Genomic DNA, 25844 nt, shown 5'->3' on the forward strand with positions numbered 1-25844 from the left:
AGCAAATGCAAACACCTGGCTCCCAGCTGCTTTATTTTGGGGCAGCTCCTCAGCTCGCCCCAAACTCGGTGCCAGACGTGGAGGTGTCAGCCAGCCACCAACCCAAAAGAGGTCGTGGTGATTTGGCACAGGCAGAGAGTTCCCTGGGGCGACTCCTGCCACCCTGGGGCAGGTTTATCCCCTCTAGGCCTATGTCCCCAGTGGTCCTTTCTGCACAGCAGAGTGGGGATGAGCATCAGAGCTGGCGCCTCCGAGCTGCCCCCCTCCCCGCATCAGCGCAGTCGGGCGCTTGCCCCATGTCGCAGGAGCACTAAGCACCCCTGGGAGCCTGTGGGGACAGAGGGGATGCTGGCCCGAGGGGGTGGCCAAGGAGGCTTTGGCCATCTGGCTGTGGGGAGGCTTGCAGACCCCGGCCAGTGTGTCCATTGCCCACAGGTGGCACTGGGACATACTGATTCTGGCAGCTGAGATATTGATCAATTAAGGGAAGGGCTTGAAGGGAGGAGAGCCAGTAGTAGCAAATCTTGCATTTTCTTGTCAGGCTGCAGCTCTGCTGGCATTCCCTGGGAGAGCGAAAAGCAGAGCTGAGAAAGAGAAACGGCAGAGTTGAGGGAAAAAAAAAAAAAACACCCCAAAATCTTCAATGGTCTTCTGCAAGCAAAGGGTGTTTCACCCAGGCACTGCCGCCCGCGGCCTCTTTGAAACAAGCAGAGAAGCAAAATCAGGCGAGCTGGGGGCTGTAAATGTGGCACGGCCCCACAGCCCGGCTTGTCAGCTGCCTCCTTCCTTTTGCTCAGGCTTACCGCCGCTGCTTTGGCTGGATGTCACCTTTCTGCCCTGCGCCTCTGTAGCTCCTGTGACTTATGCAGCCAGGAAAGAAAAGGCAGAGCCCGGGAAACAGCAAGTGCAGGTCCCACGGGGGCTCCGGCCGGGCTGATGCTGTGACACGCCACACAGACTTTGGCTCGCCAGCCCCCCGCGAGGTGAGGGGGAGGCCATGTCTGGGGTCACTGCCCTCTCCCCAGGGGTGCTTTACCCTTCCTCCCCCCCCCCCGCCTTCCTTCTCCTCCTCCTCCTCCTCCTGCGTTTCTGGCTCCGTCCGGCGAGCGCTGCTGGGAAAGCGACACAACGGGGCCCATTCAGCTCTTGCTTCTGCGAGGAGAGCAAACACCGGCGCAGGAGCTCGGCAGCCGCTGGACCGGGGGGAGCCGCTTCCCCCTCTATCTTTGCCGCCTCTTGAGGAGCAGGTACCCTGGTCCCCTGGTGCGTGATCCCCCAGGAAGGGGTGGCGGGACGGTGCCCAGCACGTGGCGGTGCCCAGGTGCGGGACGCGAGCTCAGCTGGGACATCGTGTTGGTGGCACTCGCTGGTGGCCACGCTGGGGAAGGGGGCGGGGGGGGCTGAGGCAGGGCTGGCTGCAGCAGTGGCAGGAGACAGGAGCATGGGACCACAGGGGAAGGTGGGCAAAGGGATGGGCACCATGGTGGCCCCTGTGGATTGGAGCCTTGCAGACCCCACTGCTGCTGCTCCCCAGAACTTGGGGGGGGGTGGGGGGGCGTGTATTGGTCATATGTGCAGCCCCACCACCCCCTCTGCTCTCACCCCAGCCTTGGCCCCTCTCTGGCACCTCCACCCCAGGGGCTCCCTCCTGCCTGGCCAAAACCAACCCGTCCTTCCTGCAGCTAAACAGTGGAGATCTATTCCAAAAACTGCTATGAATAGCTTGGCGGGGGTGGAGGGGAAGCAGGGAGCATGCAGGGTGGGAGGCGCAGAGCTGGAAGGTGGCCGGGGTGCTGGAGATGGGACATTTGCAATTAAAAGAAAGGTGGCAGCTCAGAAAGCCAGTGTGATCACATCCCCTGGATAGCCATATCTGCTCGTCTTAGAAAAATACAAGCCTTGGTTGTAGGAGGAATATTGATACGCTGTACAGATCAAGAAAATTTTATGCTAGTGATATAAGAAAAAGGGGGGGGGTGTCTACTCCAAGCCAGTTCCCCACGAGCGACCCTGTGGCCCTGACAGGTCCCTCGCCAGGTCCTCCCAACTCTCCCTCAGGGAGTTTAGATAACCAGGGTAAAAGCTCTTTCCACGTGGAGACCTGCTTGTCTGTGACCTTCACCTTTCGCTCTAGATAATTCTTTTCTCCTTCTTCCCCCCCCCGCCTTCCTTGTTTATAACCTGTGAGATCACAGTGTGAGAGCAAGAGAGGGTGAGACCTGCCCCACTGGGTCACAGCAACAGCCCCCATGGCACTCGGTGTTTGGGGACACATGGGGGCCTGGCCCCTCTCCTGGTCTCACTGCCATCTCTCCCCGGCCACAGGTGCTCTCCACCATGAGGCTGTCCTGGGGGCTCCTGCTCATGGTGGCCCTGGGGCTGGAGGGGACAGCTGCCACCCGCTGCCCCAGGCCCTGCGTCTGCGACAACCTCCGCGCCCATGTTCTCTGCCTCAACGGGAACCTGACGGCCATCCCTGACACCATCCCGCAGGTGGGAGAAGGGACGGGCAGGGGGAAGAGGAGGTGGGGATGGCAGCCCTGGGGTAACTCGGCGTTCATTTGTGTGACCGACAGCTCACCAAAAAACTGGACCTTCGGGGTAACAGCTTCACGGTCATCCCGGTGGGAGCCTTCCTCGACACGCCGTACCTCACACACTTGGACCTGCAGCGCTGCAAGGTGGAGAGGCTGGAGGAAGGGGCTTTCCGGGGGCTGGGAAGGCTGGTCTACCTCAACCTGGCCTCCAACAGCATAGCCCTCCTCTACCAGGAGTCCCTGGATGGGCTGTCCTCCCTCCAGCAGCTCATCCTGGAGGGGAATCGTATTGAGGAGATCCAGCCAGGTGCTTTTGGCCATCTTGGGTCACTCACTGTCCTCGACCTGAGGGCGAATGCCTTAGTCTACCTCCCAGACATGGTCTTCCAGGGTCTGCAGGTCCTCCGGTGGCTCCGGCTGTCCCACAATGCTCTCCATGTACTGGGCAGCGAGGCCTTTGCCGCTCTGCCCGCCCTGCGCAGGCTGAGCCTGGACCACAATGAGCTGCAGGCGCTGCCCGGCGAGGCCCTAGCCAGGCTGGATGGGGCCACCCGCCTGGACCTGGGCCACAATCCCATCACCTACGTGGCCGAGGAGGCCCTGGCCATGGCCTCCCTGAAGCACCTCTTCCTGGATCACGCCGCCCTCCAGGATGTGGCGCCCGACGCCTTCGCCCGCAGCCCCCAGCTGCGTACCCTGGACCTCCGTGAAAACCAGCTGCGGGGGCTGCCACCCCTGGCTGGGGCTGAGGGGCTGGCAAGGGTCAGCCTGGCCGGGAACCCCCTGCTCTGCTCCTGCCTCCTGCGCCCCTTCCACGACTGGCTGGTGAGGGCGCGGGTGCAGGCGGAGGGGTCCTGCACCGCACCCCCTGCCCTCCGTGGCCGGCCCCTCGACTCCCTGAGGCCTCCTGAGATGAGATGTGGCCGCCCTCAGCCGCCTCTCAGCCCCACTGTGCCATCGGAGCAGCCGAGGGTGGACGGCAGCGGGCAGTGCCCCCGGGGATGCACCTGCTCCCCCGATTTCCATCATGGGTCCTGCGAGAACAGGGACCTGCGGGAGATCCCCCAGGGCTTCCCCGGGGACACACGCCTCCTCGACCTGCGCCGAAACATCTTTGGGACGGTGCCACCAGGCGCCTTTCCTGGTCTGAAGGAGCTGGTGTCCCTCCACCTGCAGAGCTGCAGCATTGGGGTGCTGCAGCCCGGAGCGCTGCGGGGGCTGGAGAACCTGGTCTACCTCTACCTCACCGACAACCGCCTCTCCACCTTGGCAGCCGCAGCCTTTAAGGGGGCCCCACGGCTGGCCTACCTTGACCTGGACCACAACGCCTTCACCCACCTGCCCGCGGGTGCCTTCCAGCTCCTGCCCAACCTCATCTCCCTCCATCTGCAGCACAACGCCATTGGGGAGCTGGCGGAGGGTGACCTGGCCGGGGCCAGGGGGCTGCGCTGGCTCTACCTTGCTGGGAACACCATCGGGCACATCACTCCCGCCGCCCTGGCTCCCACCAAGATGCTGGAGAAGCTGCACCTGGAGGGAAACCGCCTGATGGAGGTGCCAACATCAGCCCTGCGAGGCCTGTCTGCCCTGAGCGAGCTGAAGCTGTCCCGAAACCCCATCAAGCGCATGGGGGACAGTGCCTTCCTGCCGGTGGCCTCCAGCCTGCAGCACCTCTACCTGGACAACATGGGCTTGGAGCAGGTGCACACAGCTGGGGACCAGAGGGGCAGGGCCACTACAGGGCACAGCTGTAGGTCCCATCTTGTTCCAGCGCCTCGAATTCCCAAGGCTCAGGAGATGCTCCAGAGCCTGGATGGGAGGAGAAGCTTCCTCAGGCTCAGCCTGGAGCCTTGTCTTGCTCCAGCCTGTCCCCCAGCTCCCCCAGGACAGCCTCGCTCCCTTCGATCCTTGAAGACACACGGTTTCCGTGGGGCCCAGACCATTCCCCAAACCACCCTCTTTCCCCAGCCGTGGCCATATTTCTCCTGCCTTTCTATGAGTCCTGTGGGAATTTTTCACTGCTATTGCCCTGAAGTCCTCCATCCTCTAAAGAAAGCAATGTTAGCACCGCGCTCGTAAGGCCCATCCACCTTTAACAGCACCCAGGGATTGCTCTAAGACATCCTGCGTGTCACCTTCCTTCTAGGAAGACTGAGCGGGGTCTAGCGAGTCCCAAAATGTGTCCGAAACTGGTTGAGTTAATTAACAGTTCCCAAGCACGTGTACTGCTGTTTAAAACGGCTCTTTCATGGAGCCGCCAGGTTCAGAACGGGTTCTCTCAGCGCCCCCCCAGGCTGATAAGCAGTTGCAGGGGCAGAGGTTTGCTCCCCTGCCTCCACCAGGACCCCCCTGACTCACCCTCGCTTCGTTGCAGATTTCCTCCGGTGCCTTCGCTGGCCTCGGTCCCAAGATCAGAAGCCTCTACCTGGAGAGCAACAAGATGAGCAACATCCCCGACATGAGCAACTTCACGGGGCTGGAGATCCTCAACCTGAGGGATGTGCCTTTCCACTGCGACTGCCAGCTCCTTCCCCTGCGCAGGTGAGTGCCACGAAGCGGGGAACAGCCCTGGGAGACAACCCAGGGGACAGCTGGACCCTGCAGCACCGGACGCACTAGCCCATTGCACACTAGCCATTTTGGGTCTTCTCCTGGGCCACGCTGGCCATTTTGTGCCTTCTCCCGTGGTGCCGAGGCGGAGCACTCACCTACGTGCGAGGATGGCGGTAGCCTGGGCTTTCCTGGTGTAGGGAAAGCAGCCACAAGCTGGGGGGGACAGATATTCAAAGCTCACCCAGGTGAGTCCCTGAGCAACGTGGTCTGGCTTTGAAGTGACCCGTGCCCACTCACAGACACAGTTTTGCCTCTCCCCTCACCCCGTCCTGCTCCTTTCCCTGATCTCCTGCCACATTTCCAGGTGGATCGACAAACTCAACCTCCACGTCGGGGCCACCTGCGGGTCCCCTGCAGAAGCCCAGGGCCTGAAGGTGAAGCTTTCCACCACTTTCCAAACCTGCCCTGGCTGGGGCCGAGGCGAGGCTGGGGGAGCCCGTCCTGAGAAGACCAAGGCTGCAAGGAAGCCCAGCAAGAAAAAGAGATCGGGAAAATCACCAGCCAGAGGCTTCAAGAAGAGCAGAGCTTAGGAAAAGCACGCAGGACGCAACAGAGCCCTACCTACAGCCTGGTGACAGCAGTTCTTCTAGACTTGTCCCCAGGGTGGTGACATGGATATTGCAGAAGGTGCAAAGGAGAGAGCCTGGTGCCACCAGCGCGATGCTGATTTGCCAAAGATGCCGTGTTGTTTTTTGCAGGACACAGGGGCACATTACCCTGGAAAAAACTGGTGCAAAAGCTTCTTGTAGTGTTTGCAACACGCTTTGATGATCAAACAACAAAGCCAAATACTTGCTTTTTCCTCCCAAGGCTCCCTCCAGCCACGCGGAAGAGCTGGAATCCACAAGTTTGTTTTTGTTTTAAAGAGCGCTGTGCTTTCACGGCTTCCAAAACTATTGAAGAGCCCCGAGCAGGACTGCAAACAGCACCTGACGCAAGATCCTGCACTGGCTCAAATCTTAGAGCAGAAAAGTTAACAATTATCATCAGTGAAAACATTGCCTGAATTCCCCGCAGCTCCTCAGAATTAAAGCAAGCAGATTGAAACCTCTCTATTTCCCGCAGAGTTTGATCAGTGGTGCGATCCGTGGAATGGGATCACTGATCCCATAAAGGATCCCATCATAAGCGATGTGCCCAACCTAGTCCCCGTGGCAGCCCAGGTTAGGACCCTCCCCCTCCCCCCGGCCCCATTTTAAAAGCAGAAGTTTGTTCAAATTGAGATGGCTTTAAATGGTAAACAACTCTAGTCATTAAATGCAGGGCATGGAACTGTTACAGCAAAAAAAACCCAGGAGGAAGGAAGCCAAAGGTGTTTGGAAATTATCATCCTGTACAGACAGGTGTCCCTACAAGCCCAGCTTTTTGACGAGGCTGGGGAAAGGCGGTAGCCCAAGAGGGAGGGGAAGAGAGAAACACCACGGCTTTGCCCTGAAACAGGATCCTCCCGCATTGAGACATCCATTGCAAGCCGGTGATCGGCAGAGCTGCCGGAACAGGCAAGCAGGCCTGGGCAGGGAAACCTCACTACAGACCTTCGATAAAAATCCCCCCCGGCCCCCCGCCACGATCACCCCATCATGGTTTCTCCAGGAGCCCAGGGCCCTCCAGGGGTCAGCAGGGACGGGCCGAGATGGTTTGACACAGACCCTGCACGCTTTTTCCACTTGTGTTTCATTGCTCCCCTGCAGCCTTTTCTCCCCTCTCTAGTTAAAGGCTCCGTTTGCCTCTTTAGAAGGGAAAAGAGGAAGGCTGCCTTAATTGCTCCCAGTCTCTACCCTTTGTTTTCTAGGCTGTAAGTTTGCCAAGCATTTTTTTTTTTTTGGTCATGAACCACTGTGCAAAGCAGGAACTGTTTTGGCATCACAAGCTCTCACCTGGAAACTTGAGGGGAGCTTGGCCAAGGCAGCCATTTCGTGGTCAAGGCAGCCATTTTGTGGCCAAGGCAGCCTCCTGGGCAGCCACCATTTCCCTGTAGGGTTAACAAGGCACCTGCCCTACAGCCGGGCCCTTCGGTGGCACCAAGAGGCAGGGCACTTCCTCACCTGCAGGAAGTTCACAAGAACCTGCTACAGGAGATTTAAAACTGTTTTTCATCACTGTCGCCACAGTGACCTTTCTGATTTCTGTCCTGAACTTTGATGGCCGGTCTGAGGAGAGAAAGGAACGTTACAGTTCCGCCCTAAAATGGGAAATGGCATTCCCCACCTTAAGTTGTTCATCGCATTCTTGCGATATTCAGCAGAACTGGCAAGTAGACAGGGGCACGTGCACAGAAAAACCCTACTGCATGCCTCAAAAAAACCCCAAGCCAGCCCTGAACGGCACAACACACTGTTTACTTGCACCCAGCCACCTACAGCCCTCTTCTCCTCCCCATTTTGGCTAACACTCGTATCTTGATGATCTGGAAAACAATACACAAGCCTTTGGCTTTTTCCTCAAGTTTAATTCACAGGGCTTTTGGGTACAGATCAAATTTACAATAGGATTGCTAAAAAAAATTAAAAATTCGAACTGTGCACCGCGTCCTCTGCAGTTCTGGCTTCAAAAGCAAGAAATGACACTCAAAAAGGTCTCTTGCTCCCCCAAGAGGCATCACCATCCCTTTTTGGTTTTTCACCTCTCTTCATTCTTTCTGTCCTGATGTTCTCGGGGTGGGGGGGTCATGGGACCTAGAGCAGGGAGCACAGCACAACGTGCCATGAGGGCAGCTGATGTCCTGACGCATGTGACCTGCACGCATCATCTCAATACTGCGGCTCGGCACCTCCGGCCACGGCTGAGAACCCAAACTGCCCCTTCGTGCTCTGGCAGACTCTTTCCCCATTGGGAGCTCCTGCTCGGAAAGGTGCCCTCAAAGCCAGGCACACAAAACCCCAGCAGCCACCCTGGTCATGCTCCTCAGCACGCCTGCGGCCTTTCTGGAGTCTGTTTCCCAGGGCTTAAAATTAAAAGTCTGGGGGAAATTTTCTTGCACACCAGGAAAGCGGAGTTGTGATGTTGCAGGGCGGTCTGCCAAAAAAAGGGAAGGCCCTCTTAGTCTTCCACTTCCCTTTGCCAGGACTTTCCCCAGAGTCACAAGGTGAAGCGCAGGCTGCTGTGGGCAGCTGGGAGATAGCCCAGGATCAGTCTGTGACCTCCTGCTTTATGCTGCTGACAGGAACGGGAAGCTCTGTAGCTCCAAACTCTGCTACCGAGGGGTCGATGGTTTCTTCTTTCACCCGCACGGCAATGACTAGCAAGAGACAGAAAGAGAGAGGGGAAAAATAAGTAAGTAAAATCAACCCATGCTGCCTCCCTCTACCTGCGGCACCCCAGAACCCGCCCTGTTCATGCAGATACTCAAAACACCCCAGGTTTCCAGCCTACCTCTTGAGGGTCCCTTACCACTGGCAGCCCTGTCTTGCTGGCACAAATCTATCCATGATCACAGCAGCGATCAGGATGGGACTAAACCCTGGCAGCATTCAGCTGCCTGCTCCCAAGAACAACTTCTCCTCGGGCTGAGGGAAGAAAAGCCAGTGTGTGATCCATTCTCTACCTGCCCGGATCCACAAATGGGAAATGAAAATCTATGAGCAATGAGGACCTTCATGAGGCTCCATCCCCATGAAACCACTTCACCCACTCTTTTTCCCCCAACACCCACAAGTGTTGGCAGGTGACCCTGCTGCTCTTCTGGTCACCACATCTCTTGGTGCTCAGCACGATGGGCTGTGTTCACATGCTGCGACAGCCCTTGTGGGGACTGGGATGTGACAACACACTTCTGACGTGTCCATCTTGACTCTCCTCTCTAACTGACCTCGCACAACCAGATTGCCCAGTAGGGCAGCCAGGTCCATCAGCAGCATCAACAAACCCAGCTACGCTGGTGTCACCAAACCTCCTCAGGAGGCAGAACTTTCCAGGGAAAGCTGACTGAGGCTTTCTTCCACTCTCTCTGTCTCTGGAGGAGTGGGGAAGGATATTTGTCACATATTGCCCTTCCCTGCCTGGGGGCACCCATGACTTAGCAGCCAAGAGGCAGCACAGGCCTCTGGAGGGCCGGTGGAATGAAGGGTGTACGCGAGGGAGTTGCATGTGGCTGCCGGGTAGAGTAATCACTCCCTTACTCTCATCAGGTGCTGGCTCTGGCAAAGCCTTGCTGGCAGCTTTTGCTTCTCGTTTCGTCTTCGAGGTGGAAGGCTTCTTGGCAGTCTGCTTGACGTTGCGGGTTTTGGCAGGTAACTTTTTTCCTTAACAAAGAGATAACAGAGCATGGGGAAAAGCGTGTTTCTTTTCCCCTGGAAAAATCAGCAACCCTGCTCCACTGAGAAACCACAGGCCAGGGACCAGCACAACTGACCAGCAAGCTACATGGTCATTAGCTGCCAACTGGTTACTCGATAGAAATGGCCTACTGGAGAAAAATCTCTATAGTCACCATCTCAAAATACGCTCCTCCGCGTTCTCCTTCATTAAAGGCAAGGCACTTCAGCTTGTGCTTAACTTCCGAGGAGCGGATCCTGTTGGAATCAGTCTAGAGTCAGCTTTGCTTACCTGTCTGGGTCTAGTCCTAGGCAATGGGCATGTTGGCTCCAAGGCACGGACACTGTAGCATTAACGTTTTCGGTTTTAGCTGACGTTTTTATTTAGGTTGAACGTCTTTATATTCTTTAGATGTCCTTTCCTCTCCACCCCCCAGGAAGGAATTTCTTGCCTGTCTACACACGATTTGCCACAGCTACTGCAACAATGACGAGAACAACGACAAGATGAAACAATGACACGGTCCAGCCCCACTACTGGCCTCTTCAGCCCTCTCAAGGCCTTCTTTCCCTCAGCACAAAGCAGGCAGGGTTGCTCTCCAGCTACCCTGCAGCTGCAGCCAACAGTCTCCCTCCGACCACGGACACGGTGGGGAAAGCAGCACAACCTCACGCCTGGAAGCAAGCGCCATCTATACCTCGGCCAACAGAAAACAGACTGCAAAACAGATCCTTCCCACACACACAGCTCTCTGCTCTCTTAGGCAAGGGGGGCAGCTAAGAAGGATGAGGCTGTGTTGTCAAACCCACAGCTGACTGAGGGCATCCACAGCAAGACAAGGCCTCTCTCTCCTGCTCTGACGGGACATGATGGACAAGGTTCCTCTAACTGGGCCCAGCCTGCGAGCGAGCGGGAGGGCACTAATCAAACATCACTCACTCTTCTTTCCATAGGGTTTCTTCTTCTTCTTGGGCACCTCCTTGGCCTTCACTGGAGCTGTGGGCTCTGTCATGGAGACGAGAGGGAAACGAAAGCCAAGTCCCATAACCAGTAGGTAACTGGGATGAAGTGACATAAGCGAGAAACAAGATACACCCGTCCCCCCGAGCCAACGCCCTCTTCCCGAGACAACCAGCTGAGGGGAAAGCAAGGCTCTAGGGCAGTTGCTGTCTGTGCTTCCAGGCGAGGGCCCAGGGTGGCAGGCTGGGGCAGCACAGGGGAGAGAGGCCCAGTAGAGATTTGGCAGGGGCAGTAAAGAAACAAGAAATGTAGCTTGGGACAAGAAGGAAAACGTCTGCAAAGGTGAGGCAGTGGCCTCCCTGTGACAAGGGAAGGAATAAACTCTTGAGAGGGATGCTCTTACCTTTTACAGACAGAGTCAGAGAATTGATGAGAAAAGGGAGCGAGGGGCCAAGCTCCCCCTGCTACCTGGCTGAGGTTGTAGGCACACTTAGTAAAAGGGAGCTGTGCGGGGATAGGACCATCTGGAACTCTACCCAATTTCATCAGGAGCAATTCTCTGTTGGTGTGCAGGTGGGGGAACAGAGGAAAAACAGAGCCAACCTCAAATCTCAGGCTGCTTTCTCCCCACCACAGACTCCTCCCTCTGCCAGCTGCTAGAGTGTGTGGCAGCAGAGGAAGACTTATGGTGGTAGCCAGTGCAAATCAAGGAGGCAATTTTCTCCTCCCTACAAGGCCCACAAAGGAGGAGCCACTCACAGAGCAGGAGGAAGGAAACCTTTGCCTCTAGCATTAGAGACCACAGCCAAATTTTCACTCACCTGGAACAACTGGTGGTTGAAGCTGGTAGCCTGTCAGCTCGCACCACCCCACAGGATAAATGTCTGGAGACTCGCAGTCCACCCACTGGTCGTACTCATTGTCCCAGCCATCAAAATGGATGCTAAGGAGACGCTGGACTACACGCTTCACAGTGGCCACACATATGAGCCGGGGCTCCATCAGGTCCACTGCTTCCACCTTCATGCCTGCCTTGAAGCCATGGTTTGGGCAGTCCTGGGTGCAGAAAAAATGAAAAGAAAAAAAAAAAAAAAAGAAAACCCAAGGCCATTGCACTCAGTCCAAACCCATACTCAGCTACCAGCAGCCTAGAACAGCTACAGCTTAAAGCAAGCGGCGAAAGAACAAGCCTACAGTCACGTAACAGAACCAAACAGTCGCGTAACAGAAGGGGACACATGTGAATAGATCTAAGGCCAGCTGTGTCCTTATTGAATCTCAGCCCAGCCTTTAGAAATAAGATCCTGACTTAAGGGGAGCATCAGGCAGCAGTTAAGGGACACCCAATCAAACCTATTAACCTGAGAGGGCCCTGGGAAATCAGAAATATCAGCACAGGCCCAGGTGCTGCAGCAGTTTTGCTGATGCCAAGCAGATCCCCTCCACCCAAGTGCCAGCCACATGTCCCCAGGCAACAGGCAGTGCAGAATCCACCAGGAGCCTGGAGCTCTTGGAAACAGTACAGAATCACAGGTCACTCTCAGAGGGACCAAGATACCATTACATCCACAAAGACATGACACTGTAGTCCCGACCAGCCAAACAGGGCTTTTCTTGGAGAGCGCACCCTTCCGTGCCTTGGGCTGTCCTTAGAGGTGCTGACCAGCAGCAAAGAGCAGCCCAGTAGAGACAATGTATATTGTCTCCCCTGACTTCAGGAAGGCTTTTAACACTGTCTCCCATAAATCCTCATAGAGAAGCTGATGGAACTATGGGCTGGGTGAGGAGACAGTGAGGTGGACTGAAAACTGGCCGAGTGGCTGGGCTCAGAGGGTGGTGACCAGTGGGCATGAAGTCTAGTTGGAGGCCAGTAATTAGCATTGTACCCCAAGGGGTCAATACTGGTCCAATCCTGTTCAACATCTTCATTAATTATCTGGATGACATGACAGAGTGTCACAGAATAATAGAATTGTCTAGGTTGGAAGGGACCTTTAAGATCATTGAGTCCAGTCATCAACCTAACACTGCCAAAACCCACCACTAAACCACATCCCTAAACACCACGTCTACCCTTCTTCTAAATACCTTCAAGGATGGTGATTCCACCACTTCCCTGGGGAGCCTGTTCCAATGTTTGATAACATTCTTCTTTTGGTGAAGAAATTTTACCTAATATCCAATCTAAACCTCCCCTGGCAGGTAGAGGTCCTAGTGTCATGTCAAACTCAGCAAGTTTGCTGGATACAAAACTGGGAGGAGAGACTGATACACTAAAGGGTTGTGCTGCCATCCAGAGGGACCTTGACAAGCTGAAGAAATGGTCTGACAGGAACCTCATGCTGTTCAAAAAAGGGAAATGTACAGTCCTGCACCCAGGGAGGAACAACCCCAGGTACCAGCACATGCTGGGGGCTGAATGGCTGGAAAGCAGCTTGGCAGAAAAGGACCTGGAGGTCCTGGTGGACACCAAGTTGAACATGAGCCAGCAATGTGCCCTTGGGACAAAGAAGGCTAATGGTATCCTGGGCTGCATTAGGAGGAATGTTCCCAGCAGATCATGGGAAGTGATCCTTCCCTTCTACTCAGCACTGGTGAGGCTACACCTGGAGGGCTGTGTCTAGGTCTGGGCTCCCCAGTACAAGAGAGGCATGGACATACTAGAGAGAGTCCAGCAAAGGGCCATGAAGATGATGAGGAGACTGGAGCATCTTTTATATGAGAAGAGGCTGAGAGAGCTGGGACTGTTCAGCCTGGAGAAGAGAAGGCTCAGGGGGATCTTATTAACGTATGTGAGTATCTGAAGGGAGAGTACAAAGATGGAGCCAGGCTCTTCTCAGTGGTGCCCAGGGACAGGACCAGAGGCAACAAGCACAAACTGAAACACAGGAGGTTCCTTGTGAACATCAGGAAACACTTTTTACTGCAAGGGTGATTGAACACTGTCACAGGTTGCCCAGAGAGGTTGTAGAGTCTCCATGGAGATATTCAAAAGCCGTCTGGACATGGCTCTGGGCAACCGGCTCTAGGTGACCCTGCTTGGGCAGGATGACCTCCAGAGGTCCATCCCACCTAACCAGTCTGTGACAGCCAGAGCTCTTGTGCTCCTTCTTGCTGACTGCAAGCATCCCTACACATGTCTTCGTGGCAGCACTCACCGTGTTGAAGAGCCGTGCTGGAGCGGGTCTTGATTTAGTCTTTTCCAGGTAACTTTCCCAGTTGAAGGTCTGCGCATCTTGCCCTGCAGCAGGAAGAAATGGTCAGCAGGGAAAAAGGCAGTCACTGGGCAGACTAGCTGGGAGAAAAGGCAGAACAGACAGGAAGCAGGCATACCAATTGGTTGCAAAGTGGCTTCATTAACCAGCATATACAGCCTGATCTTGGACATAAATCAAGTGCACAGATTCCATGGCAGTCCAGCACTCGCCTCCAGTGGGCAAATATAGAAAAGTGCAAGCTGCAGCTCTGGACACCTGTGTCAGTCACATATTCAGACCACAGAGAAAGGTGAGGAGAAGCAGCTGGCAGGAATAAGTATGTTCAAAACACACCACTAAGACAAATCTTTCTCCCACATCAAAGGAAGACAGAACAGCACTGCACAAAAGTGCTGCAACACAGAAATTCAGAGCAGGCCTATTTGGGTATGTCCAGATGAGGCAGTAAAAACACTCCTAGGGTGATTGCCTCTCAGGCTTTTGCAGAAATATTGGTCTCAGATTTATTCATACAAGAAGAAGAGATGACTCCTACCACTTTTAAGTACTGACTCATGCAGCAATGGCTCTACTTTTCCATTCCCGCCCTCCTTGTCCTTTAAACCTTTGATTCTGTTCAGTTTAGGGATCGTACACCTCTCCCATTGATCTGCCAGGAGCTAACAACCATGCCATTAATACCCTCTGGAGATGTTACTTCCTACCATAAAATACCAAGACTTGGAATATGGTCAGAGCTCAAATGGACTGGCTCTCTCAACCAGCCCTATCTCCCTGAAAAACATGCAGATCAGGACCTTTTGCTTTTGATTCACCTGAACCTGACACCCCTCAGAAAAGGGCAGCCCAGCACATTCTGCATGCACGTTTGTACCACAGGGCAGAGTCCAAATCTCACCTTTTGGAGGGGTCAAATCGATGCTGTTCTTCTGACAGAAGTTGACGGGGAAGATGGCATGCGAGGAGGCATGATAGCAGAACCAATCAGAGCCATCAGCAGATGTGGCTCCATCAATGCTGATCATGAGATACCCATCCAAGAGGACCTGAGATGGGAATGAAGGGCATGAGTGTAGAACTTCACTTGCTCTAAAGCCTCTCCTCTCAAAGGATACATCCCCGCAGATGGATCACAATTGCCACTAGATAGTAAAATGCAATGTTACATGCTCTAGGGCATGCCGTAGCTTCTCCTGTTATGTTACTCAACAGAAGTTAATCCCCAAAGCAGCAATTTCTGCAGAACTGGGACGAACGCTAATAGCTTTGTGAAAAGGACTCAGCCATAAACAGTCAGGAGCTTTGTTCTCCTCAGAAACTTTATTGGCAGCCCAGAGACCCTCTAGACCAACCAGGTCATGAATTTGTCACTGGGCAGAAGGGAAGGGCCCCACCTTCAGACTTGCCACTTTCTACAGCAACAAGACTTGTCCTATCCCATCACTCAATGGTAACTGATGCCTACCAAATGTGATGGGCACATCTGCCCCAGCCTCTTCACGTGTCCAAGCAATGGCTGAAGGGAACATTTTACAGACACAAAGAGCTTTCCTAGCATCCTCCTGCCAAACCCCAAGTGCCAAAGTCCTCTGTTTGGGTTATACAGGTGCTAACAGCTTCTTCATGGAGCAAGAAAAGCCCAAGTTCATGCTGTGCTTTACGACATGCAACACCCCTCACTGAGGAAACCTGGCCAAGCAATTTACTTCCCAACACTAGCTCAGGAGTAGAGCTCACTGCCTCATCAAGAGAGACTGCAGGAGACATGTCTATCCTCAGCTTCCTACACCAGTGAATGCACCATTCCCCACATAGAGGTGACCCCACAATGCTTCCCCCATCCTTTCTCTCCTCAAGGCAGCACTACAGAGACCTCCTCTTTATGCACTCCAAGAACTAGAGAGCAAATCTTCCCTACTGGATGCCCAAGGGTGAAGGAAGGGTGGCAGCTGATAACACACACTGGACAGTTAGCTTGCAGACCAAGCATGCTCATCTTCATGCTGTCCACTTAGGCACACGTGGACAACTGCTGGTCTCATTAGCTTCTCAGACCTCTGAGGTAATGCCCCAGTTCCTTCCATATACCAGCTGCCTACCACTATTAACAGCCCACTCCTCCCCCTCATGCAAAACCCTACCCGTTCTTACTCATTTACAAAGACCTGAGGAGAGGCTGGGTTATCTCAGGTTAACACAGTAGACCCGCTTCCGCCCACTGAACTTACCTTGCAAACAGTGGCCACACAAATGTTGCCCAGATTCAGGGGGTCAATAGCCTCCAGTTTCATGCCTTCCTCGAACCATCCTCCTTCAGCATAGACAGCTCGAACCTAAGGGAGACTCTGGTACGTCATGTGCTGTCAGAAGTATGGGACAGTCCCATCCTAACACCAACCACACAAGTGCAAACAGGATTAGAGCTTCTTTACTTGGCTCAACCCAAGTTGGGAGGGGAAAGAAGAAAAATTACAAGAAATACAAAGAGGCAGCCAGAGGAACTCTGTGTTTGTGTCAGCAATCTCCTGCCAAGGCCCCGGTCACTCAGAGGGCCAGGCTCAGCACTCAGCCACTGCTCCACAGCAAAGCCAGCCTCCTTCCCATCTCAGACCTTACCAGTATGATCCAGCCTCTTGTCTGAACTGGTCTCTCCCATGCAATCGTCTTCCCTCTCCAACTCAAAGTTTCAAGCAACTGCTCACACTTCAATGGAATCCCTCAATCTGTCTTTGTCTTTTAATTCTCCCATCTTTCTATTTTGACCTGCCCCTGCCCAACCACAGCCTTGACATCCCAAATACCTCACTGCCCTATAGCTGTACGGGAGACAAATGAGCCATCCTCAACAACCCACAGAGCAGTATATATACCCAAGGAAGGAAGCGTTATCATTGCTTCCTTTGCTGTGGCCAGCACAGAAAGGCAAACTTGTCCTACCTTCTTAAACAGATAGGGGACAGCATCACAGTAAATCTTCCGGAAGGTGGGATGGTTTGCCATGTCACTGCGTTTTTCTTCTGTGAGGAATGAAAGAAATAGGTAAGAAACCTGCAGCAACTGCAGTAAGAAAATATACTGGCTATTAATTATCTGGTGAAAGCTCAGCAGCTGTGAAAGAGCTAGATCAGAGACCATGAGAAGAATAATGAAAAAAACCCAACAGGTCAGTCCCTCCACACCTTCCCATAACATGGGCTGTGATGTAGGGCCTGCTCAAAAGCAGATGGACAATCTTCCTGAGCGCTAGTGATGACACCTCTACATGCAGCTTTAATCACCAGGGAGAGGCAGCAAGAAAGGGAAACACAACGATAAGGATCAGCAGGGCTCAAGTCTTGTTTTTTCTGCCAGTCTAAGCTGACCAAGACTTCCTCTCTGTAAAGTCCAGAAAAAAACCCCAAACTGATGGCATCCAGTCTTACAGAAGCCAGCATGAAATTTCTCAAAAAGACCATAAACATCTGTGATGTTGCAGACTCTGCATTCTCACACTGTGGGGACGGACTACCTGCTTCAGGTATGAAACCCTACATTCCCTCTGTCCTGACCTGTGGCAGCAGATTGCTGGGCTTTTATTTATGCAGGGGGAAAAGCAGCAGACACTTGACTGCATAGACCTTATCTATCAGGTCCTCAGCTCCCAGCATGTCAAGACTGGTGTCAACAGCAGGGTCCAGGCAGTCCACAGGAAATCAGAAGATGCTTGTGGTGGCCTAATCCCTACCTGTTTTCTTCATGCTGTGGCCCACTCTCCGTGACCAGCCCACAGGATGGATGAGGGGACTCCACATGTGGCACCAGAAGTCATCATCACTGTCGCCGTCCTCATAGAGGAGTCTCAGTCTGCCCCCAATCACTGTGTCCACCACTGCCATGCGTGTCCGGGACACATGGTTCTTATCCACCACCTCCACCCGCATGCCCTGCCGGAACGGGTACTTCATGCTCTCCGCCATCTGGCAACAAGCAAGAGAGGAGATGGGATCAATTGCACTTGGTGTTTTCCTTCCCCACACACTTCAGAGAACAGCTTTCCCCACAGACATCCTAGCCAACCCCCTGCGCTGCCCAAAGCTGACTGGGAGACACTTCTGGGAAGGGATGTATGGGAGTGGGTTCATCAAGGGGATGGGGAGCTGCCACCCCCCAACATGACAGCACAGCTGGGCACCCGTACTCTAAGTCTCCCCTGCCCTGTGGCCCCATAACAACTACCCCCATCCTGTCCCAGCAGCTGTGCCCAGCCAGCACCTTGCATGAATGTCCGAAGCATGAGAAACAGATGTCGCTTCTGTTCTGCAGGAGCTGAGTAAGGAATTGCATGCTTTTTTCAGTCATGAGACCATAAGGGTTTCAAGGCTGGAAGCAGTAAGAGCTGTAGCTTCCCAAAGGGCAACAGAATTTTCAGCTAACTTTAAAAGAGGTCAGGCCCTTATTTTCACCTTTTTTACTCCGATTTACTCCAAATTGTGATTAGAGGTAGAGCAACATGATGATCTGCCAATTCTACCTCCAATGCCAAAGTTACTCTGCAGACTGACCCAAAGGCACAGGCACACAAAAAGAGTTGCTGCCTTCTAACTGATTTTTTTTTTTTTTTTTGAGACCTTCAGTTTGCTGATACAGCCTAGCCCTACACATGCACAAACACCTGAAGACGTTTAAAGAACACCTGACATTTTGGCACTGGGGATCCCAAATGCTGTGCAGCAACTAAGAGACACAGCTCAGAACAGATTCAGATACCCAAAACAGCCTACACTTGAATCCAGAACTTTGAAGGGAAGGTCCTCCCCTTCCACCTCCTGTTCATTAGATGGAAGTTGGGATGCTGGGAGCAGAAAGATACAGACAACATCTGTCTCCCTCTACTACTTCCCTTCCACAGTGTGAGCTCTCAGCTACAAGCCATGGAACAAGCAGCTACAAACATCCTCTCAACTTTCTGAGAAGCAACAAGGAAAACACAAATTACGCCAAGGTCTCCAGCTCAGCATCACCAGTTACCTCACACATAGGAAAACCCATCACCTGCCTTGCTGTCTCTGGGACCATCTTCCTTATCTGTGGTTTACAAAGTTGTCAGCAACAAGAGTCTCTTCTCCCCAACAAGTTCTAACCTCAGTGCAGGCTACACAAAACAACCACAAGAGCTATAAAGCTGACAAGGCCATGGCACAGCTGCTTCCATGTACTTTGAGGGAGCCTGCACCCCTCTCGCTCCCCACAGGCTGCCTTGCTACCAACACTGAAGACAAAGGGTTTTGACTCTCAGAGCCATTCTCCAGCACTGAAACAGGGCAGGGAAAGGCCAGTCTGGAGCTGCACTGGCCTCTCCCATCAGCAAAACGCAAACTCACACCCAGTATTTTCCAGCACAGGTTGACATGACAACAGCTTTTAAAGCTCATCTATGACCCAAAGTAGAAATGGCTGTGCCATTACCTACAGGATCATGACAGGTGTCTCGCTGCCCCTGCCCTGCCTGGGTTTCAAGGGGACAAACAGAGGAGTTGCACAGATCAGAACCAGAAGAGACGTGTTGCACACAGGTCTCTTGGCTTCAGCTTCATTTCCACACGTAAAATGACAGCCTCCCACATTTACCTTGATGTGGAAATCCACTGGGATGGTCCTGGCTCCCACCAGTTTTTTCATGAGGTAACTTCTCCAGTCAGTGTACTTGGCATGGATAGCTACATACGCACAGGAATAAAGCACATCTTTATGACTGAAAGAATTACAGCACCACACTACATTTTTCTTCCTCTCCGAGAGTCCATCTGCATTAAAAGGCCTTCTTGACGTTCAGATCCTGTACCTGCTCTCAGGCAGACTCTGTTCTACAAGCTCACCCTCACAAATGGCTGCAATGGATCACCATTACAGAACAGACTGCGCCAAAGAGATACCCAACTCCACTGATCTAAATGTGGAAGTGATATTAGAGCAAAAACACGTGGGCCGTACCAAGTAATTCTCAGCTTGCCAGAATTCTGCTAAACTGGATAATTCTGGCATCCTTCTCTGAACTGCTAGCTGAGCAAGGGCTGGATCCAGTGCACTCCCCAGAGACACTGTGCAGGACGCAGGACAAAAAAGCTCCCCCAAAAGTTAAGCATAGCCACCGTGTGGGTCAGAATGAGGAATGGCCACCTGCATTAGCCTCTGTCCATAGGTCTGACACCAGCTCTGCATCCAGCATCCCCAGATCAACGACAGGGAGATGCAGAGAGAGCAGTCCAAGCAGTCTCCAGCTTCCCAAAGAACTAACTGTTCCTTGTAACTCAGAGCACAAATGGAGCTGTGGTCCCACGTACAGCGGGAGCACCTTTCCCACTGCACTACGCATAAACCAAGGCTCCTCAATGCCCAGGCACATGCTGACCCCTCTCGTCCCACACTCACTTTGTGGTGGTACCAGGATTTTGCTGTTGATGGCACACCAGCCAATGGGGTGAATATCCACTGTGCCCAAATTGCACCAGAAGTCATGGCTGGCGTCACTCTCAAAGCCCTCATATCGCAGAAGGGCCCTGTACCCTGCCAGGACAGAGCAGACAACCAGAGAAATACATTAGAGGCCAAGAATTTCTCCTCTCCCCATTGGGCACCACATGCTTATTTCCTACAGCATTCCCTATGGCCTTCATTGCTCTGCATAGGTTATCAGAGCTTCTCTAGCCATTCCGGAAGCAGAACCGCCCTTGCAAAGAGCCCAGCAACCAGAACAGGAACCAGATGCTGGTTTCCTCCCGCCCCCACACTGGCGTATTTCCTGTTCCAAAATCTCTCAGCAATTGCAGAGGAGCTCCTAAGAGCTGGTGCTTTGCATGACCAGCTACACTCGGCTCTCCAGAGCTTCCCTCAGAGGTTAGCCGTCCCCAGCTGTCAGGAGTTACATTGGAGACGTACCTACAGTCTGGATGACAGACGCAATCCAGTACACGCGGCTGGGGAGCACAGCATCACTGTTCAGTACTTCCACTTTCATACCTTTCACCACATCATCCCACTGATCGAAGAGCGGCACCTGAAGAATTGAGGACGCCACGTTGGGAGATGGACATTGACAGTTAGAGCAGGGCTCAGGCCCTCATTCTAGCTTTCAGAGCCATGTTTTTAGGCAGCTACACTTTCACCTTAGGCCCAAGTTTGCAAGTCTTACCCTTCCTCTATCTGCCAACAGCTTGAAATGCAACTGAACTGTCCCAGCACCTCACTGGAATGTTCACAGAGGATCCCAAAAGGCAGAACATTCTATAGCAACACTTAACTATTTCACTGCCAGCTGCCCTATCATCCCAAAGTAGCTGCTGCCATTCCTCTATGGTATCAAAATCCCTAACCATCAAACTACTGTGTCTTCCTGACCGATCCTCAAGAAAAATAAAATTTTGTTAGTATTATCACAGATCACAACTCAAAAAGAACATAACGAGTCTTAATACACAGAGAGGCTGGGGCTGCTATAATACCTAAGAACTGCCATTCTTTCTTGTATCTGCCTTGACTACTTGGCCCACAAGGATTGCAAATCAGTATGATATGAACCAGACACGCTAGAGGGGCAGCTACTGACAGGCCCACTTGAACTGAGTTCCTCCCTGCACATCCCCCCGGGCTGAGCTCACCCACACAAACTGCAAAGGCACTTTCCACTATTCCTCCCTGTCAGAATTAATTCTGTCCCCAGCCAGCACTGGGCCATCGCTACTGGCAGTGCCTCTACCAACTCCCCCTCTGCTTCCTCCCTCAGAACTCCTGGTCCCTCTGTGAGACTCCCATTCTTAGCTGTGAGAAGTCTCATCTTATTTCCTTGCATCAACTGGGGCTTAATAACCAGCTCCCCTGGTCTCTTCCCACCACCTAGTCACTGGAGTACAGGGGAGCCCCACGCGTACGGCATGTCCCATGCGCACTGCGAGGCACAGCAAAGAAGAACTCACGTGTTTGAAGCAGCTGACAGGAGCTGCCTTGAAGCCATGTTCCTGCAGGTATTTTCCCCAGTCAAAGCCCAGGACAAGTGCTATAAGCACACAGGAGAGCAGAAAATCAGGTGAGATTACAGAAAAGGCACAGAGGGCTCAGTTACATTTTGCAGCCACATTGTGGCCTGCTCACAAGGACTCGGCATTCCACTGCATTTTCCCTGGTGGGGAACTAAATCCCATGAGTGCACGGGGACCAGCCCCCACAAGAGGCACAATATATTATTAATCAATTCTTGCTGCCACTTGCTTTTGGGGAAAGAGGGGCAGGAGGGGCAAAAAAAGGGGTCAAATCCAGCCCAGGGGTGAGAGTGGAGACTCCATCATGTCAGTGCTAAACCACTTAGCAGCTCTGCCTCTCAGCAGCAACACTGCAGGGTCATACCAGCAGCGCTTGCTCCCCCAGCGGGTGCTGAGAAAATCAGAGTGAAGCACTGAGATATTAATCCCACAGTCAGTCCTGATCCAAGGCTACAGCTCTGCTCCAGCAGCAGTCTGCTCAGGGATCAATCCTTGCTGCCACCCCCTGGGGCTTCGCTTTTGCCCTAACACAGCAGCTTCCTACTCCTTCAGCTGCAGTGTCTGGCTGTTCATCAAGTTGATCACTTAATGACTCGACTTAAATATAACTCCCCCCAGGCAGTAGGGCAGCAAATGGCTGGGAGCAACAGGGCACCTTTAAGTCAGCTTTGCCAGTACGTCATGAGACTGTGACTAGAGAGCTTGTGCTTCTGTCCAAGTCACACCAGGAGTAAAGATAAGGCAATAGTGGATGGGCAGGAACGCATCAGGACTCCGTTAGCACCAGCAAGGTGAGGGAGAGAGATGTGCCCCATGTCCTGCCAGCCTGTGTCAGAGCAATCCACACACATTGTTTCAGTACACGGCAGTGTACCAGAGGGGAGAAAGAGGACTGCAGAGCTTACAGCCCTCCAGGTATCTCCATTTCTGTGGCTCCAGCAGCTGCACCTCCTCACACCCCACCTACACTCACCATCCTGTCCTGTCAGTGTCCCATCTGCCAGCTGCCCCGTGCCCTGCGAATGGAGGAAGGCTCCAATCTTGGCCGACCAGGCTGCCTTGTGCAGAACTTTAGCTTTCTTTGTCGGTGGCTTCCCCTGCAAAAGAAGGAACATTAGGAACACTAGTGGCACAGGAGAGGAAGTCAGTCCCAGCAACTGGACAGCAGGGCACCCATCTCTTCTTTGGGGCATTTTTCAGTTTACTACAATTTTTACTAATGCTCACAGGAACAAGAGGAAACAGCAGTTAAAATATCAATGTGTCCTTCCTCAGCTTCTAAGGAGCACCACCTTTCAGCTGGCATGTGTTCCTTGGGGACTTCAGGCAGGAAGAACAAGCCACTGGTAATGTCAGCCTGACCTTTAACTAGAGAGCAACTACCCACCCCTGCGTACAGGCACATCCTGCTCCATCTCCAGGGAAGAAGGAAGGGTTTTGACTCACCTGAAGTCTGGCCAGGATGCTGGCCTTCTTGGAGTTTGAGGAGTAGCTTCTGGAACAGGAGACACTGCAGAAACGTTTGGTCTTAGAGAAGAAAGCCTCCCTGGTGCCCACAATCCCACACATCTCGCACACAGCTGAGAGAAGAAAGGCAATAAAATGTGAACAGCTGGCAGGGTCGATACACTACAAGGACAGAACCGAGCTCAGATAATCCTTATTACACATAGCAGCTCCCCCCATAACCCAGAAAATGCAGTCTCAATCCAGTGCTGCTCCCAAAGCATACTCAAGATGCAGTCATGCACCCTTCAGCTTCCCCCAGCCCTTATTCTTTCCATCATACACATGCTTTAGGCAGAACAGGCAGGCAAGGCAGTACCTGGCTCAGAGCCGCTGTCCTCTGTGAGTCGGCCTGTGGATGGCTGATGCACAGGAGAGGTTGGAAGCTCTCCAGCCTCTCGGTCTGCCACCTCATCATCACTAGACTCATCCAGACAGGAACTGCTGTCACTGCCCATGCTGCTGTTGTAGCCCCGGAAGCTGTCATAACCCCCAAAGATGTCCAATTCATCATCCTCCTCATCGTCATCGCCTTCCTCCTCCACCCGTTCCAAAGACGAAGTCTTGTGGCAGAAGGTAGACACCAACTGAAAAAAAGCCAGTCTGCTTTAAAATAGACATTTTACACCACACCCCACAATAAACCTGCCTTCGTTGCCGGGGGGAGGGGGGGGCCCACCTAGATCATGGAGGGGTCTAAGGTTGAGCAATGCATCCATGTAACAACCCCAAAGGCAGGAGTCTGAATCCCTAGCAGGAAAACTATTATCCCCGCAACAGGTCCCTTCACAAGTATTTCACAGGCTGCATTCTGCTTCCCAAGAGCAAAGAGCCACGGAGCTGCAGCTACATAGAAAAAAAGTTTGAGAAACACAGAGGGAATCCAGGGAACTACACTGACATGCTGACAGAGGAGACTGCATCCATCCAGGCACTGTCTCTTCCAACAACTGCACAGTAGTGCAGACACCACCAACATTAAAGTCACTGCAAACTTGAGCGCGGCACACAAAGCTGCACACTCTGGCCACCATAGCTCACAAGACCAGTCCAGCCTGATGTCAGCAGGACAAACTCGACTCTGGAGAAGGCTGATGTTCTTTGGAGACTGCATAGTCCACAGCTGACCTCAGTTCAGAAGCTGCACTGGCAGGACGACAGAACAATATCTGTTAAGAGTTTTTCCCCTACAGCCAGATGTCTGCACAACTAAACATCTTCACTAGCTTTTGTAGCTCTTGCTATGAAGCACTAGCTCTTGCTGTTACAGCAAGAGAGCAGAGAGGCAGCGACTAAAGAAAGAGCATGGAAATCCAGTGACTGTTTCTCAGATTAGAAGAGCCTTGAACCAGCCTCCAAATAAGGGCTGGGAAAAGGTGTTAGCAACTCATGAAAGAGCAGCAAGAAATCAGCACAGGGAGTGATGGAAAGAAAGGTGGACTGGAACAGCCACACGAGGCACCAGGATACAATTGTGCATCCAAGCAAGCAACAACAAAAGATCAGCAGCAAGTCTATCACCTTCCAGTGCTAAATTCCCTCCAATCCTTGGCTCCTGGGTATTATAGACACATGAACAGGAAGATCAGACTTCACTCACTGCTGTCTCCCCACATCCTCCCTACCTTTCACACAAGGTCCTGCCTCACACACACAGAACTCAGGTTGCTCCCCGAAGACAAAGCTCCTCTCCTGCAGATCCGCAGGCAGCATTCCTGATGACTGAAAGGCCTGAACTCCTCAAGAAAAGCACATTAATCTCTTTCTCGCCCCTTTCTGGGGGTGAACCTTCCCTCAGCTCGCAGGAAGTGAACATCTTTGCATCGTTACTCTTCCACCAAACATGAATGAAACTTGCGGACACGTTACAAGTTCCCAGGGCTGACAAGCAAGGGCAGCACCACCCGCAGCTGGCTCAGAGAGGCGGGGGGGACGCAGAGGCCCCATCCCGCCCGGGTCAGACCCATCATCCCCCTCCCAGCACCAGCCCGGTATCCGGCAACACGGGGGCGGGGCGGACAGCCACGCCGGCAACCACAACAACACGACGGCAAGGAGGAGGCTGCCCAGCAGTCCTCGCCCCCTCCAGGCCGCGGGCAGCCCTTACCCCGTACCACACCGCAGCCATTACTCCCCTAACACAGTCCGGGCCTCGCGCCCTCCCTCAGGGCACCCGCCGGCCCAGCCCGCTGCCCCAAGGCTTTCCCCAGCGCCCTGCGGGCGGCTCCGCAGCTGTAGGAGCGGACGGCCCCGCTCCGGCCCAGTTCCGTCCCCGGAGGAGCCCCCGGCGCAGCCCGTCGCCGCTCACCTCCCCCCGATCCTGCTCCATGGCTCCCAGAACGCCGCTAGCCCGCCTCGCGCGCGGGGAGCGCGTCCCCCCTCAGCGGCGCCTCCGATTGGCGGGAGCCGTGAAAAGAAAGCCAATCAGAGAAGAGCTTGTTCTCGCCGCGCTGCCCGCGGGGCACGACGGGAGCTGTAGTTTTTTTCCCGGCCCGGCGGCGGTGAGGCGCGGCCATGGCGCCCGGCGCCGGTCCCACCCAGGGGCGGAGGAGAGGCCGGCCCCGGCCCGGCCCCGCTCCCACCCCCCCGGCCCGGCCCCGCCCCGCTCCGGTCCTGCTCCGGTCCCCCCGGCCCGGGCCGTCCGTTCTCGTAGTTCTGGATTAGCGCTCTCAGTCCCAGTAAATAACAGATCCCCAAACTTCAGCCCCACAGACGCACCTGACACCCAGCAGCCACCAGTGTCC

At 53.7% G+C, this 25844-nt stretch overlaps 2 protein-coding genes across 8 annotated transcripts; one reads left to right on the plus strand and one right to left on the minus strand.

Moving 5' to 3' along the window:
- The first annotated feature begins 304 nt into the window (after positions 1–304).
- CHADL (chondroadherin like) lies at positions 305–6038 on the plus strand. The gene is given in 6 exon segments (XM_074572702.1): positions 305–889; positions 891–983; positions 2326–2493; positions 2577–4238; positions 4912–5078; positions 5455–6038. Coding segments are annotated over 6 exon segments (2562 nt in total). The 5' UTR covers positions 305–643; the 3' UTR covers positions 5681–6038.
- Positions 6039–7581: 1543 nt separating this feature from the next.
- Positions 7582–25507, minus strand: L3MBTL2 (L3MBTL histone methyl-lysine binding protein 2). 7 transcript variants are annotated; one of them, XR_012585848.1, is made up of 18 exons: positions 25409–25507; positions 23420–23687; positions 23041–23174; positions 22568–22691; positions 21532–21611; positions 20498–20615; positions 19991–20125; positions 19190–19278; positions 17307–17538; positions 16520–16599; positions 15811–15915; positions 14481–14628; positions 13523–13605; positions 11186–11420; positions 10344–10409; positions 9696–9882; positions 9269–9391; positions 7582–8388 (listed from the first exon to the last, which is right to left on the minus strand). XR_012585848.1 is itself a non-coding variant. In XM_074578185.1 (17 exons), the coding sequence occupies exons 1-17, from the start codon at positions 25427–25429 to the stop codon at positions 8279–8281; spliced, it is 2151 nt and encodes a 716-aa protein (XP_074434286.1). In that variant the 5' UTR covers positions 25430–25507; the 3' UTR covers positions 7582–8278. The 7 variants fall into 7 exon arrangements, 3 of the variants coding, with proteins under 3 accessions (XP_074434286.1, XP_074434287.1, XP_074434288.1); XR_012585849.1 differs by lacking the exon at positions 9696–9882 and adding an exon at positions 13698–13837; XR_012585850.1 differs by lacking the exons at positions 9696–9882; positions 10344–10409 and adding an exon at positions 13698–13837.
- Between the last annotated feature and the right edge of the window lie 337 nt (positions 25508–25844).

Source organism: Larus michahellis, chromosome 1, assembly GCF_964199755.1.
Source record: "Larus michahellis chromosome 1, bLarMic1.1, whole genome shotgun sequence".
NCBI classification, from domain to species: Eukaryota; Metazoa; Chordata; class Aves; order Charadriiformes; family Laridae; genus Larus; species Larus michahellis.

Bases quoted from the DNA above. Each gene is read 5' to 3' on its own strand.
- L3MBTL2 (XM_074578185.1), bottom strand. From the start codon at position 25,429: ATGGAGCAGGATCGGGGGGAG. The intron at 19,279-19,990 runs GTGAGTGTGGGA...GTGCGTATGTAG, and splicing joins AATCCTGGTACCACCACAAA to CTATCCATGCCAAGTACACT. The intron at 14,629-15,810 runs GTAAGTTCAGTG...TTCCCATCTCAG, and splicing joins GTGTGGCCACTGTTTGCAAG to GTCCTCTTGGATGGGTATCT.